At 29.2% G+C, this 17900-nt stretch overlaps 1 protein-coding gene across 1 annotated transcript; it reads right to left on the bottom strand.

Moving 5' to 3' along the window:
• Nucleotides 1–13302: 13302 nt before the first annotated feature.
• Nucleotides 13303–17439, bottom strand: LOC118069622 (uncharacterized). Its single transcript, XM_035087856.1, has 3 exons — nt 16902–17439; nt 16489–16777; nt 13303–14300 (listed from the first exon to the last, which is right to left on the bottom strand). Exons 2-3 carry the CDS (start codon nt 16775–16777, stop codon nt 13645–13647), a joined length of 945 nt encoding a protein of 314 aa, XP_034943747.1. The 5' UTR covers nt 16902–17439; the 3' UTR covers nt 13303–13644.
• Nucleotides 17440–17900: the final 461 nt, after the last annotated feature.

Consider the following 17900-nt stretch of genomic DNA (forward strand, 5'->3'; position numbering starts at 1 on the left):
TATTTTGTCTTAGAATCTTGATGCAACGTTATTGTAATGCAAGTTGTTGTCACTTAGTTTGTTATAAACAGTAATAATAAAAGATGGAAGATTATTTTTGTCAGGAATCGGTATATAATTGCTAATGTAATTAAGTGTAGGAAATTAATTAAGATTTTTGTGTTTAATAGATGCCTAAAAGACACCAATTTTGACAAATATATATATGTCTTTAAACGAACAAAAAATGAATATATCATCTTCTTTTTATATTAAAAAAAAATTATGTTACTTCTTTACCGATGTTTCCTGAACAAATTTAATCTTACTATCATTCATATAAACTGGATTAAATAAAGTAAAAAATAAAATTTAATCATTACTGGCATTTGTTATTTTCTCCTTGTTAAACCTGTTGATGTAAAACATACTCATTAATTTTTATCTGCTAAAATAATAAAATTAGTGAAAAGGTACTGACGTTTAAATTTGCAGTAGCAAAAAACGTGGTAGAGGAGATAAAGAAATGAGTGGTGGGAAGCCTAAAAACACTAAAACGACTCTGTTCGACACTATACAAATTCAGTTCCTAACCTATATTAATAAAATAATATATATAACTTTTTCTGATATTTATTATTTAAAAATAATTCAATATTTTTATGTTTAAAATGTAATAATCGAACATGAGATTTATTATTCCCTCTCCAACATTCATTTATAATATTCTATTTCTTTTGTAATCAATCAAACAAGTATTTATACACGTAGATCGTATTCATAGCCTTCGAAAGGATCGATAGCACCTGTAGAATCAGCATTTGCAACTAAAATTAAATCACGTATATTTTTTTTTTTAAAAATAGATAGCGTAATTAATACATAAATTAATATTCTTAGTATATTTTATTACTTTAAAACGTTTTTGAGCATACTCAATACTAAAATTACATCTATTTCAAATAATCTTCATTATGTACTTTATAAACTATTTCTAAAGACTTTAGATTTGTCATTCTACGTATGTAGACATTGAAAAAAAACAATTACACTCTTTAGATGTGTTGAACGAAATATTTTCATTCATTGATATGAAATAGAGGTTAGGAAAGCTAAAAATAGGACTGTAGAGAAGATCTAGTGTTGGATAATGATTTAATAAATAAGTAATTCTGTAAAAACGTCTGATGCAAAAATTACATTCAATTAAAAAAACAAACAACAAATTTATTTACTATTTTCTTCATGTTATTGCATGAACGAGCAATGAGCCAGCCATCATTCAACTCTTTATTGACCAAGTCTAGATGGGAAAGGCTCGTTTCTCATTGGCTCGGAGGTAGTGAATACATTTTTGGCTGAGCAAATTGTGAAAGAAACATCGACCATCTTGATTATATAATGCAATGGTTTCTCAGTCAAGTTTCTAAAGTAGTAGAATCAGGATTTAATTTTTTTAACAACAAAAAAAAAGTAGCAACTGAAAAGAATTGTTATAAAATTGATTAATGAGGGATTTGAATACTGAAAACATTTTACTCTAGCTCATTCTCAACATCTATTAAAACACGCGATATTAACTTCTTTTCTTTAATAATTGATTGTTTTACAATCAAGTCAAAAACGTATTTACAATGAAAGCATTAATAATCATAACAATTACTATGACTATTGTTAATTGAAATTAAAATATTATTGATGCATAATTATTATCTAGATGTTTAGGAATTGTATAAAATATTTTGTTGATAATTTTTTAATCATCATAGATGGAATCATTATTAAAAACCAAGGCTTTAATCGAGAAAAAAAATATCTAAAAAAATTTTTATGCCCACATATAGTAATGTTTATTCTTTAATTAAAAATTTTTAATGGAGTTTTATTTTTGAAATTGAAATTTTTTATTCGAAACTCGAACTCGGGTCCTCTCGGTCTGCACTGAAATACATTGACTACTTAAACTCAATTTTTCAGGCAAATGATTTTGAGTCCAATCGTATTTTTGGGGCTGGCATTTAGCAGAGATGTTCGCCTGAAAAAGCGAAGTATCTCCGAACCAATGAGAAACGAGTATCGAAGGTGACGCATGATTGGTCAACGCCACCTGTTGCTATGCATGCAAAAACGATACTTCTGATTGGTTCGGAGGTTACACCCGATACAGGTTAAAACAGGTGCATTTTGCACGAATGTTTCATACCCAATCTCCGAAATCAGCTGGCAAGATGTGTCTTAAACGTAGAAGAGGAACTGCACAATTGCCAGACTGTATGGAGAAATCGAGAGCTGTAGAAGAGTACAGCGACCGAGAATTTGCGGAAGAGCCGCCGGCGAAGCAAGATCGCCCAACGTGGGATGAAGCGGACACCCGCAAGTTTATTGCCGGTCTGAAAAGACACGGTAAAAACTTCGGGTTGATCCGCAAAAAGTTCCTGCCGGACAAGTCGACGACCGAGATTGTTCTCTTCTACTATACGTGGAAGAGAAACGATCTGGTCAAGACTTGTTCGGACTCCAGGAGTAAAATGGCCAAATCAGTGGCCACTAAAAGCATCTCCTCGTACATGAACCTCTCGACTACATCACAAGGGGTTATGACGAGGAGTGCAAGAAGAAGGCTCCTGGGGGAATGAGGAACGGGGAGCCTCTGACCACCAAGAGCTCCCCCGAGAGGTGGTTTTAGTGAGTATTGCCGTATGGCCGAGTCTCACACTCTGTGCGTAAAAGCATTTCCACCTCTCGTTAATAAAACTTCAGGTAAGTACTTTGGTGAAAGAATATATTTGGTGGGACTAAATAAATTTATTAAAATTAAATTTTTTTTTTCAGCATTTCCACCACATCAACCTCAACCTCATATGCATCTACATCGAGGTATAAAGAACACGTGTTGTGTGTCTAAAAAATATCTACTTACCAACAAAGTATGTATAATTGTTTAATGATAAATATTTTATAACAGCAAATGCTTGAATTCTTTATATTTATTTACAATGTATATTAATTTCTAATTTACTTAAAGAAAACTTAATCTGCCAACATTTCTTTAGTTTCGCCCAAAATATTTTCAACCAGCCAAAAATTTCTTAATATCTTTCTTGAGTACCTCAGTAGTTAAGTTAAGTCAGGGACGGTGACCGTAGAAGTAATTGTATTTAGTGCTTTATTTTTATCTTCTTTAATAAAAAACAAAAAAAAAGCTGTAGGTTAGTAGCAAAGCTTATATTATTTTATGTTCAATATTGAATGTTCTATTCAATCGAACAGAAAATAAATATATCATCTTTTTTTAGTATTTAACTTTTTCTGATGTTCATTATTTATAAATAATTCAATATTTTTATGTTTCTCATGTAATAATCGAACACGAGATTATATTATTCACTCTCCAACATTCATTTTTTTCTGTACAACAATAATAAATATTAACCTTCAAAAAAATATAAATTCAAGATATGAATTTATAAGATATTTTTTTTTTTTTCAATTTAAGGGTATTTTGAATAACCTCTAAAACTCTTTTTTATTAAAATGAAAAATTTTCAATTATGACTAAATTAAACAATGTTCGTTTTTAGTTTAAACCCAGGACTCTTTTATAACTTATGTTATAGATGATGATCAACCAAATGCACTCCATGTGGCAGTTGAAGCAAAAAATTATGCAGCTGTTGAATTATTATTAAAAGAGAACGTAAACATTAACATATTAAAAAAAAATGAAGCTGATGTGAATTTGAGAAATCGATCAGGGAAAACTACTTTACATCTACTAGCAAATACATGTCATAACATCTCAATTGCAATCATTGAGTCTATTTTGAATCCCACTAATAATATTAATGCTAAAGATACTCTTAGTAGAAGAACACCCATTCATTATGCAACTTTTCAGCACAACGATCGTGTTCTTAAAGCTCTTATCAATGAAATCAGTCGTTCTATAAAAATAATATTATAATTGCATTTCATTATCTTTTAAATACACATTTACAATGGTATTCCATTGTTATAATGAGTGAAGCAAAAATGATTGGATTATCATTATAATCTAGAATCACAATTGCATATAATTGATTCTATCAAGAGCTAATACTTTCATATGTTTCTGTTTTAATATTTGAGTATGTTTTTTATTATAATAGAAGTGAATTGTAACAGCTTTCTCTATGCACTTCTTCAGCTAAAATACAATAACTTATCCTAGTATAAAAAATAGCAGTAGCAAATTTCTATTTTTTAATTATCTAGAGAATAACTGCTGGTAATTTTGCAGGAAAACCATCAAGATTTCGAAACATGAGCAGACATCTGGAAGATGATGAAAAAATTTTTATTTTTCCATTGTTTTCTGGAAGAATTTAAAAAAAAACTTATTTTATGAAATTATAACTCTCATCGTTATTTAATAAGAAATATTCCACTGTTTTCTAATATTATCACCAAAAAAAATATTAATAATATCAATATTGGAATATAATTTTTATACATTAAAGTGCTTTAACGAAGGGTTTAATAGCTTCGAAGAACATTTGAAAATGAACTACATCATGTAAACTTTTTTTGAAGAAATAATAATATAATAATTATTAAGTTAAATGGCTTCGATCATGGATAATCTGCATTCGATAAAACTCCATGCTACAAGTACATCTATTTCAAATAATCTTCATTATGTACTTTATAAACTATTTCTAAAGACTTTAGATTTGTCATTCTACGTATGTAGACATTGAAAAAAAACAATTACACTCTTTAGATGTGTTGAACGAAATATTTTCATTCATTGATATAAAATAGAGGTTAGGAAAGCTAAAAATAGGACTGTAGAGAAGATCTAGTGTTGGATAATGATTTAATAAATAAGTAATTCTGTAAAAACGTCTGATGCAAAAATTACATTCAATTAAAAAAACAAACAACAAATTTATTTACTATTTTCTTCATGTTATTGCATGAACGAGCAATGAGCCAGCCATCATTCAACTCTTTATTGACCAAGTCTAGATGGGAAAGGCTCGTTTCTCATTGGCTCGGAGGTAGTGAATACATTTTTGGCTGAGCAAATTGTGAAAGAAACATCGACCATCTTGATTATATAATGCAATGGTTTCTCAGTCAAGTTTCTAAAGTAGTAGAATCGTATAAAACGTATTTACAATAAAAGCATTAATAATCATAACAATTACTATGACTATTGTTAATTAAAATAAAAATATTATTGATGCATAATTATTATCTAGATGTATAGGAATTGTATAAAATATTTTGTTGATAATTTTTTAATCATCATAGATGGAATCATCATTGAAAACCACATAATCTTTTTTAACTTTCAGAAAATTTACAGGTTAAAGATAAAATAAAAAATCAGAACATTTTTATTAGCAGAGTAGAGAATTTAGAACATTGGAAGTGAGTTTTTTTTTTAAATAGTTTTTACATGAGCATCACAAGTTTAAATTTATGCTTAAGGTTAGTAACAATATAAAGCTATTTTTACATAGAATCCCACTCTTAATCATTTTATTTTATTAATTAAGGGTTAATACGAAATTTCGTGGCACAAGTCGGGACCGGGCTAATTTTATAGAGAAAAATGCGCTGAATTTAATGAACTAATTCCCAGCCTAAAGAATATCATATTTTTGTCATATTTTTTTTTGATTAAAAAATTAATTTTTTCGATGAATCCAATATTTCATATTATTTCTGGTGAATAAAGCTAAAATCAGGCATACTTGACCGTAAAAAATTTTTTCCTTACATTTTAGTTACCTCACTTTTTCTAAATTCATTTGTATTTTTGAAATTTTTTATTTCAAAAAGTTAAAAAAATCATTTACTGTGGCAGCCATTTCCAGTGACCATTACGCCACTTCATCGAAATCATCGATCGATTAGAAAACTGTAATACCGACTGTGTCATTCAAGAGATATTACATAAAATATTGGATCCATCGGAAAAATTAATTTTTAAATCAAAAAAAAAATATGACAAAAATATGATATTCTTTAGGCTGGGAATTAGTTCATTAAATTCAGCGCATTTTTCTCTATAAAATTAGCCCGGTCCCGACTTGTGCCACGAAATTTCGTATTAACCCTGTTTTTTGCTGCACATAGATTGGACTATACAGTAACTTAAGTCCGAATTTGAAAAAGTACTATTACTGCCCCCTATAATTCAACAGAAAAGACTCCGTTTCCTCAAAAGACACGTCTTTCTTCCCCAGAACTACCAAGAGAGTGGAAGCATTCTTTGTAGTGAACTGAACAAAGTTACATTATTTATTAAAAGCCGAGCAAAAAACAAGTTTTGAACATATTAAAAATTGTATTTTATAATTAGTGATTTTGTAAAACATATTTTACCATGTCCTGTACACCTGGTCATCTAAACGAACGTAGAGGTAAGCTACATAATAAAAATTAACCCCAAACAGTGGCCATGTTAAAAATCCATTAAAAATTTTAGTTTTAAGTAATAATCTCTTTAAAAATATCATCTTAATAATAAGATTATTAAAATAAACAATATTTCTTTTCAGTTCAAATGGTAGCAGTGAACAGCTCATATTTGTCACCTCTGTCAGAAGTTGATCAAAATGGCATCCTCATTACATTGATGCAAGATGAAACTGAAGTTGAGAGAATAATTCCATTGGAGCTTAAATGTTGTGATAACCATGGTGTTTTTTTATTGAGCTATAAAGATCTCGATTTCGATTACTTCCCCGCTGATTCTATTATTAAAGTGAGCAAGTTATTATTGAAAAAATTAGGAGCAGAAGACAATGAATTTGATCTAAACCAAATTCGAGGAGATTTAAGTTATGGTGACTGGAATGTTATTCAAATTGAAATAGACAATGCAAGTGATTGCGATTATTTATTTACAAAAGCCATAGAAAATGAATATAAAACAATTCTTGCAATGCAATTAGAAGTTATTGATGTAAATAACTTATCACAAAAATTCACATTTTATCTGAACGGAATTACTGGTCCACTTGTACATCGTGGAATAACAGAAAAAGATACAAAAATGGTTAAAGCTTTTCGTGACTATGAGTTCAATGTTAACATAAGAAATGGACCAGGCTGGACACCACTACATATTGCCGCTGATTCAGAAACACCAGATATTATGGATATTTTAATAAATAATGGTGCAGATGTTAATGCGCTAAATGATAAACGTCAGTCACCTCTTCATTTGGCAGCGATGAGAAAGAATTTAGAAATATTGGAAATACTTCTTACCAATCAGGCAGAACTTGACATAGAGGATAAGTTCCATAAGACTCCACTTTTTTATGCTGTTGCCACCAAAAATGTAGAAGTTGTTGATTTTCTTCTGAAAAAAGGTGCAAATTATACTATTACAGATCAATTACATCGTACACCTTTTCACATGGCAGCGGAACAGCATAATTTACATGTTATTAAAGTTTTTCTACAAAATAATGTACAAGTTGATCTTTTAAATGAGTATGATCAAACTCCTCTTTTTTTCATATGTGAAACACCTGATGAAAGGCAACCTAAAACTAATTGCCACGAAGAATCTCGAAAAATAGTGCATGCTCTTTTACATAAAGGAGCAAATATTAATTTACAAGATTCAGATGGTTCGACGCCTCTTCATCATGCTATAATTAATGACAATGTTGAAGTTATGAAAATCTTATTGGACTACAATGCTGATATAAGTATTCGAACTAATTTATATCAAAATATTCTTCATATAGCTTGCTGGAATCAAGCAGACAAATCAATTGAAGCTCTTTTGGACTGTGATATCGATATCAATGATGTTGATGCTGAAAAGAAAACTGCTCTCCATGCAGCAGTTTCAACAAACAATTACTATGGTGTTGAATTATTACTGAAAAAGAATCCAGACGTTAATATGCGTGATGAAAATGGCAAAACAGCATTACATCTGGCAATAGAATCAGAATCTTTGCAGATTATTAACCTTCTTCTAGAAAATCGAGCTGATGTGAATTTAAAAGATGGATCAGGAAAAACTGCTTTACATTTAGCATCTGAGAAGTCTAAAATTTCATCAGGAACAATTCAATCTCTTTTTCATTATACCAATGATATCGATGCTAAAGATAATCTTGGAAGAACAGCTCTTCATTATGCAGCTTTAAATGACAGTTTTTGGACTCTCAAATTTCTCTTGGAACACAACGCTAATGTTAATGAAGTTGATAACGATTTAATCACTCCACTTCATCTAGCCTTTCTCAGTAAAAATGGAAATATTATTCGATACCTTTTGAGCAATGAAGCAGATGTTAAAATGAAGGATATAAATAATAGAACTATATTTCACTATGCGTTTATGTCAAGGATGAAAAAAAGATCTCGAACTAATAATGATGACGAAGAATTTCTGTTGACTTTGCTTTATGACACAAATATATCGGTTAACTGTATTGACAAATTTGGCAAAACACCTCTTCATTATGTTGCAGAAAGTAGCAACTTACTTATGAATAAAGCCCTTTTAATGTTCGGTGCTGATATAAACATTTTGGATAACGAAAACAAGTCATCGTTTGATTATTTTTTAAAGAGATGGAATCATGCTGGCTTTCTATCAAAGTCAATATTTCAAGAACATATTATTAAAATGAAAGTTTTAAAATGGTGGGTTCATAAACGAATTTTGGATAAAGTTTATAATGCGGATAGTATAGAAAATCAGTCATGGATCAAATTTTTCGAAGATACTTGTACCATGGAAGTTGATATGATGAAGAGTATCAAGATTGATCAAAGTAGTATAAGTTTCTACGATTTTCTGAAAAAACATTCACAGGATGCTATTCATTTTGTTCGCAATGAAAATGTAGTAAAAGCCATAAAATCACGTGAGTTGATGTGCTACTTTCCTACTTATGATGATTTTTTCAAACGGCATTTACGTATAATTCTTCGACGGAGTAATTTATGTGAACAGATACAAAAATTATTACAATCACATGTTTTTGGACAATTGCCAATGCTTTGCATGCATGAAATATTCAGATATCTAGAAAATCCCGACCTTGATTCATTTCTCGAGGCATTGAAGTCTCGATAGAGAATAATTATTTTAATCTCATGTATTATGAATAATATTTTTTTATATCTATTTATTATTTAATTTTATCATATTTATTATTTAATTTCATGTATCATCTTTCATAATAAAATAAAATAAACAAATAATCCAACGTCTTCGTTTTATTTACATATGTGTGGAAAATATACTCCTATAGTCGAACTGACAAGAGCATCGTCTTGAGACCACTCTTAGGCTGGCGACCCCTACACTCATTCTCATAGATAGCCTACTAGAAAACTCTCTTTACCGCCAGCCTAAGAGTGGTTTCAAGACGATTCTTTCGCCAGCTCGACTATACATACAGTACCATCATATTTCAATCATAGTACATTTATTCACCACTTTCCATGGGATAAGTTCCTTTTCCTTCTGTGACTATAGAAAATGCTTGCACTGCCCCTCTCCCCTACACAATTTATGTTCTGCGCTTGCGCACGCATTTTCTCCTACTCAAATTGTTCCCATCCCTTGATTTTTTTTACTGTACATGCGCATCAGCGAAAGTCGTGATAGAGGGGATGAATGAGCGTGGTGGCGATCAACAAGGGGATGAAAATATATTGAATTTCTACAGTCAAAAATTAGACGCGATTGTTACTGTATACAGTTCGAGTATTTAACGTTTCAGTTAACTTTGTGCAATTAATCATTGTGTAATTATTTTTTTCGCATTAAAAGTATCAAAATGCAGTATAAAGTAAAATTTAATTTACAACAAAAAGCTGCACTTATTGTTGCAATATTGTTTTGGGAGAAAAAAGAAGTTAAAGACAAAGTGAACGAATTTTTTAGTTGCTGTGAAAAGTTAAAGGCAAATGACACCAAAAGTGATTGGTATCAATTAACGAAAACAGTGATGAAACAATACAACAATTACATATTGCCTTATAGATTAAAATATGAATTAAGTCACTTCATAGAAGAAATAGGGGTGAAAATATACAATTGGTATATGTACGTTGAGCAAGAAAACGAATCCCAAAATGGCGGAAAACAAACGGCAGTAAAATATGTTGAAAAAATTTACTGGACACCCTACGGTACTGTGGATGAAATCAAAGTACTTAAGTCATTTTGGTTAAATAATCCGGATCTTGACGTATCGAAAGTATATAATCTTGCATGCAAATATGCATTAAAAGAACATATCAACGATTTGTGGCAAAAAATGCCAAAGCATGTTCAAGACAATTGTTATAATCACTGTGTAGTGTGTTCTGACCGACATATCATAAAATATTGGTTGATATCCAGAGATAATAATCTGCCTGAATTGATAGACTGCTTTGAAACATCTACATTTGATCGTATAAACCTAAATGTGCGCTCTCTTCGCTACGATCTGAATTGTTCTCCTCAAGAGAATATGCTTCGGTTATCAGTGCATCAAGGATACAGTATTGCAGCCAAATTCTTTTGGGGAGAATTATCCAATGAAGAGGCAAACAAGAGTGTATTACACTGTGCTCGTCTAAGCATTAAGCGTTATAATGATTATGAGTACGTAGAAGGAGGTGTTGGGTCTTATAAGAGAGAAAATTTTATGGAAATATGTATGTTTTTAATCAACCAAATGACTGTCGATCAAAGAAGATTATTTTTCAATGAAACTTCGATGTCTGAATCGCTCCTCCATGACACAAGGGATGTGAAGAGTGAAATATTAAAAATGCTATTATATGTTTGGCCATGGCAAAATCTTATTGTACCAGTGTTTAATGACATGCTCGAATATTTGGAACATAATAGCAGAACAATTAATATGTTTTTGGATGAAATCACTTGGAAAATGATGGATGATCACCAACAGGGTTATTCTATAGAAAATAGCAAATGCCCCGGGATATTACGTGCGATTTGGAATGATTTGCCAGGATCTGCGAAACAGAAGCTAAGCCAACAACGATCAAGATTCTACTTTATACGTTATTTGATAGATGTATGGGATATTGATAGCATTAAATTGATATTTAATGATCCATATATTGTATCAGCCAGACATCAGTTTATAACAGCTGGTAAAGACGGATACATTCAGTTAATAAAGAATGATCAATATGAATTATTAGATCAGTTAATGGAAGAGACATTTATGTCAAATGAAGAGAAAAAAAATTTAAAACAGAAGATAAACGTCTGGAGTGATTTCATAAAAGCGAATCAATTTCATTTAGCTGATAAGCTTTTAAATTGGCAATGTAGTTCAGATGACGAAAAAAATTTTCTAAAAAGTAGTATAGATCATATTGAACTGTGCAAATTTTTTATCAAACGAGAACAATATGATTTAGCAGAAAAGTTTATAAATTGGCAATTTGAAACTGAAGAAGAAAGAAAAAAGTGCAAGGTTGATTTTGCAAATAATACATTTTCAATTGTACGGGTTTATGAAATATGGAAAGAAAGCCGAAGAAGTATAGATAAGTCAGTAAAGAAGTCTGATGAATTCTTATATTGGTTGCTGGAATCGGAAAGTGAAATAGCAAGTTTTAAAAAAGAAAAAATAATTAGTGATGAACTTGAAAAGTCAATTATTCGCTATTTTATTGAACATAGCCTCATTGACATAACACATGACTTTTTATTCTGGTGTTCGTTGTCTCTTACGGAGATTCAAGCAATAAAAGAGACAATAGGCCGTATGATAGGAAGAAATGTATGCAGACATGATATAATAACTGGATATGTAACTGATGCTGAGAATTTTCTTAGATGGGCTTTTTCTGAAAACGATTTAATACAACGTTTTGTTCAATTATTCATCGCTTCAGAAGACGGAATTACCTCATGCCACTATTTTCTGAGGGATACAAAGACTTCACCATTTAATAGTTCTGTAATTGCCTTAAGAGAAAATATGGAACAAATTCAAAAATTTATAGATTTTTGGGTTAAACCCTTGAGTGATATCGATGATTTTCGATGCAAGTTTTTAGCTTACGAAGTAAATCCAGTCTTTACTTATGATTCAGTATATAAGGAAAATCGTTCGATTTTCCTAAATCTTCTTGACGATTTAGAGCAAAATATCAAACATTCGAATAAGTTAATATAATTGTATAAAAAAGTTAGAGCCTACATAAGTTTTTTTATATTTGGATTGTACAATAATAATATTAAATTTATAAATAATAATTATTAATAATTTATCAACAAAAAAGAATTGATTTTTCTTGATTAAATCTTCCCAAATGTTTATTATTTGCTTCAATTTTTTTTCCTCTCTATCTGACATCAATGTCTCCTCTATTCCTTGATCTAGAAATTTATATTATATTGATAACCTTACTCTCTCAAATTGAATCAGTGAAAACTACTGTGTATCAGTGAATATTCACTGATTCGCAGTAGTTTTCACTGATTAAGTTTAAGAGAGTAAGGTCATCGGTTTTTTCATGATTATATAGTGTAACAGTGTTTGCTCTTTCTCATTGGTAGAGTCCTCTAAGATAGAGTCCCATAAGATCTTAGGCGAAATTCGAGAAATACAGCGATGTCTTGCCACTCTATCTTAGGGGGCTCTATTCATCGGGTTTGTTATAGATAGCTCCATTACTGTAACGACTACCGTGATTTTTACACGCACAAATTTACTCGTATTAATCTGTTTTTACACTTGTTAACCTCATGTTTCACAAATTTTATAAAATTTTATAAACTATTGATTTCCTATTGAATATTGTTAGGGATATGCAATCCTTTCCTCTTCGAAAACAGTATGGATTGTTTGAATTAGTACACGGTTTTTATATTCATTTTATACAGTTATCTTAATAAAACTTCTTTATCGGCAATCAAACAACAGAGGTCGCCAGAGTAAACGAATTTGGACAAAAAATCAAAATAATACAGCGAATGAACTTATCAAGACTGGAGACATTGAATAATTCAACCAAATAAAAAGTTCTTAATAAGTATTATTTCCAATATTTTTTCCAATGATTTTTTTTACAGTGGAAAGATATTTATAGAATGCATGAAACTACTGAGTGCTAGAGAACTATCATAAGATAATTATTCAAAATATTTTGTCACTTATACTTGGCATTGAAAATAAATAGAATATTTTTATTATGGGTCGAAATAATTAGTCAATTTTTATTATAATTCTTAAACATTGTTTTTTAACAGAACATTATTCACACATAATATACATCTTGTTTAGTGCTTTGAAAATCTTTTAAAATACAAGTAAAGCGTCAATTTGTAACCCATCTATGCATTTCAAATCTTATTATTAAAATTATAAGTCTTGTAAGAATATATTAATATTTTTACAGTTTCTACTTTTTTATTTATTGAATACTTTTTCACTTAATTTATCTCATAAATTATTTAAATGTAATTAAGATTCTTAAATAATCCAATATATTCTTTAATATCCCATTTGAACATTCATTTTACAATAAAATATTTCTTAAATATAGATTTTTTACTTGCTTCACCCCCATAATTTAATTCTCGTTGACATAAATTCACAAAAATCGTTATAATAAATTATTCAGGCATATATGGGTTAATGATATGCATGCAATTTATCGCTCTTTCGTTGATATTGCCATAGAGGACGGTAATTTTTGGATTCTAATATCATTTTTAAGCTCTTTAAATGCTTCTTGCATTTTTTGTAAAGAATAAGACGCAGCAATTCCATTCAATATAATATCCTTTATTTTTTGCAGCTCTTCCTCGCTCTCAATATTCTCTAATCCAGCATTCTTCAGAAACTGCTGATCATCTATTAAGAGATTCTTGAAATTCTCACGATATTGTACTGATGGTTCATAGTGCATCTCACTCATATTATTGGTACGTTTCATTTCTTTCTCTTTATTTTTATTTTGTAAATTTCGAACTGACATGTTCATTTCACGATTTTTCTTCTGCAGATTTTGCACCAGGGTTTCATAATAATGCTTGATAAACCAATCATCATCTTCATTTTGAGTATCAGGCTTTCCATAGAACTCAGTCTTTTTCTTTCTCTTGTCAATACCAAAGTATTGCGACCAGTTGACGTCTTTTTTCTTTTTATTTAAAATACCAAAATCAGCCTGGATTGGTTCCTCATTCAGGTTAATGTAATTATCATTGATGATGTGCTCCAAATTAATTTCATCAGGAGCATATGGTAATTTTTCATTATAGTATTTTCCACCGTTATTTATATTTTCTTCGTAGTCATCATATTCTGTAAATAAAATTAATTAATTAATTTTTTTTTTTATTTATTTAGCATGATCACACAACGTTAAAGGCATAATAAAGCAGAAAAGAAAAACTAAGATGGCCTAGAAAATAAATAAATCTGCAAGCACAATGAGTGATCAAAAATTTGATAAGTAAATAATTAAAAATTAAATAAGTAAGTATTTTATTATTAATAAAATCATGAATTTTAGAAAAATGAGGTCGACAACAAACTAAAGCTTTAATGAAAGTAGATTTACTGATAATTTTTTCCATCAACTCAGAATTATTTTACTTTGATAGAGTAGTTTGATCATAAATTGACTTTAATATAATATTGGAAATAAGATACTCCCTAAACATCATATTTATTTTAATATAAGCAGGGAAGAAGTTTCTACTAAAGAACTTGAATACAGAAAACAAAGTTTTAATTATTGAAAAAATATAAAGAGTGACGTAAACACGTTTTTCTAAGACGTCTTTATTGCTCTTATCATTGATTTTTCTCCTAATAGCTGGCTGAGAATTTATTTCTCAACTACTACCCTTGAATAAATATTAAATTCTCAAGATACTTCTGAGGAAAATAAAATAATATAGGGCGCTTCCAAAGACTTATTGATAATAATATAAAAGAGAGAATTTGAATAATTGATAAAAAAAAAACTAGAAAAATAAAAATATTCTCAATAACTTCTGAAGAATCACAATATTATGATAATTTTTTTAAAAACTTTAAACTTAAATTGAAGCTCTGATATCTAAGCGTTTAAGAGATAAGTGAGCTGAGAGTTTAAATATTGATTTAAGGAATAAAATCATCGAGTTATTTTTAAATGGTGGTAAAATATGATAAAACTTGGAAGATAATGCATCATCGCTTGAAATGTGTGGAAACGTAACTCTTCTAATGCACATTTGAATTGTGGAGTGTCAGAATAAAATCACGTAATACTACTAAGAAACTTCTTTGGTCAATTGAAGGAAAACTATTAAAAGAATGATTTATTTTATCTCCAACTTTTTTCAAATCTTTTCAACTCTTTTCAATCCATTAGTACGTTTTAACTCGAAATAATATTAAATATTAATTTTAATGGATTATATTAATAATATTGATAGAATATATTATGTTTTAAAAATGTTAAGCTATCAGATTTACGAATCATTGATTGATGAGTATCATCAACAAACAAAATCATCGTTTTGTTTACAAGACCCAAAAGCTCTTTATAATGAATTCAGTTTGTTTTCATGGTCTTTATTATAGATTATTCTATACATTATGGAAACCCGACCCTCTGATGATTTAATAATTCACTTTCAGAAGCTTTTACTAAATACGTAGAAAAAATATAATTCAGTAAATTTCACAAACAATTAATGACCTTTTTTTTATTTATAAATTGTTTCAATAGCATTTTTCAATTTGTTGTTTATTTTTCAAGCCTTTACTAATCCAACAGTCTTAATATTAATTATCAAGTGCAAACTACAATAAAAAATATTTATTTATTATAATAATAAGTTACAATCAATGTTATATTAATGAAGTACAATGAGAATTAACTGCTTACAGAAAGTTTTCTAGTATGAGTTGTTTAAAACATTTTTATGTAATTAATAATTAATATTAGAACTGTTGGATTAGGTAAAGACTTGAAAAATAAATAATAAATCTAGAATATATTTATAACGATACGGAAAAAATTTTATAGTAATTTTTATTAGTCAATTTACAGTAAAATTTACTAGCAAAAACAATTAAAAATTACTAGGGTTTTTTTTTTAATAAAAATAGCTAAAAAGTAATGTTCTGGTTGGTAAAAATTACTATAAAATTTTCTACATGTACACATTTTAATCAAAGTTTTCAAGGACAAATATTTTATTCAATAAAAATTGATTGGTAAAAATACTGTTCCTCTAAAAAATAAACTTCCATTTAAAAAAAGTAAATAATAAAAATAAACAATAAAAAAAAGCTCTTCTACGAAGCACTGAAAATTATTTGCGATAAAATCTGTCAATGATAGATATATTACTATAAAATTGTTTTATCAATATAGAGTATTTACCGAGAATTACTTTTACCATTTATGGTTTAATAATTATTAGAGATAGGTTGAATATTATTATAATTAAGTCAATTAAAATATCACAGTAACAGATTAGTATTCTCTTACCTGCATGAATTGGTATTGCAATATCAAAATTATCATGATGATTCAAATCATGTTCAGTATTATAATTAGGTGTTCGTTTATGCATGTTATAGTAATTACGTAGGCTAGGTAATTGCATCAGAGCGGATCTTTGTTTGGTGGTGAGCATATTCAAAGCATTTCGAAGGGAAGTTGATTCTTGATTAAGACCGGTAGCGATTGCGGTTGATGTCATTAGCAGTATTGGTATCATCAACATCAAAAAAAAGAAGAACTTTGATGAATGAAATAAAAAAGACATGGTGTTCATCTGAAATCATTCAATCAAATAATAATCATGCTAATCATCACAATCATTGATAGTTTAATTTCCTATTAATCTTTTTTTCTAAATAAAAATTATCATTGGAGAATTGATTAAAAATAAAACTTACCGGCTTTTATCCAAAACTTGATGAAAAATCACTAATTGTGTTACAGATGTTTATTTCACTTTGCAATGATGTCCTTGATGTTATCTACTCTAAAAATGATGGATACTATATTTTAAAAACAGTCCAAACTTGACAATAAATTGAGTCTCCATTCAGATCGCATACAAAATGCGGTATGATACTGAAGGGAGCATACGCAGCCCCTTTAGTATCGTCTACTTGGTCGATATTCATTTCAAGCGCATGCCAACTACCCTTTACTGTTCAGCAACAAGTAGGATAAATGCATGTTATATCACCTGACATTGTACTCATAAACGTAGTTGACGAGTTACATCACAGAAAAACTTTTCTTTGATGATTAACGAGCATTTAATTGTTGATTAATCTACTGCCCCAATTCCAGGGAACATTGGTGCTATGATGAAATGGATTTGGTACTTAATTACTCGAAAATACGTAGTTGATTGTATTTTCATTTTGAAAGAGCTAGCTTAATGAATATCTAAATAAATAGAGCACTACTGGTATACTTCCTCCAAATCGATATTGATCAGTGATATTAAATCATGAGGTGGTAGGTATTCATATTTAATTTAATAAAGTATGACAGGTGTAGATGAGCTGATGGATTAGACATTTGTTGATAAAGGTTTAAAAATATTCTTGACATAATAACTTGAATGAAAGCTTATTCCAGCTCCAAGATGTCGTAAAAATCACCAGATGTATTTTAGTATCTAATCTTGATGAAATAAAAGTAATCCTGATAACCTGTGTCATCAATCTACAAACAAAAAGAAAAATTAATTATGAGTTTTTAAAGATTTACTATTCCAACAGACAAATAGCAGCTAATAAATTGTGAATGAGTCATGTGATGAATATATTAAATATATTGCCCATATAAAAGAGCAATATGTAATGCCAATAGCCTTTACGAGATTACTCAATGTTATTTTGAGATGCAGATTTATTCGAGACCTCATTTGCTATTTC

Source organism: Chelonus insularis, unplaced genomic scaffold, assembly GCF_013357705.1.
Source record: "Chelonus insularis isolate UGA/USDA-ARS -01 unplaced genomic scaffold, ASM1335770v1 contig_41_pilon, whole genome shotgun sequence".
In the NCBI taxonomy this organism is placed as follows: Eukaryota; Metazoa; Arthropoda; class Insecta; order Hymenoptera; family Braconidae; genus Chelonus; species Chelonus insularis.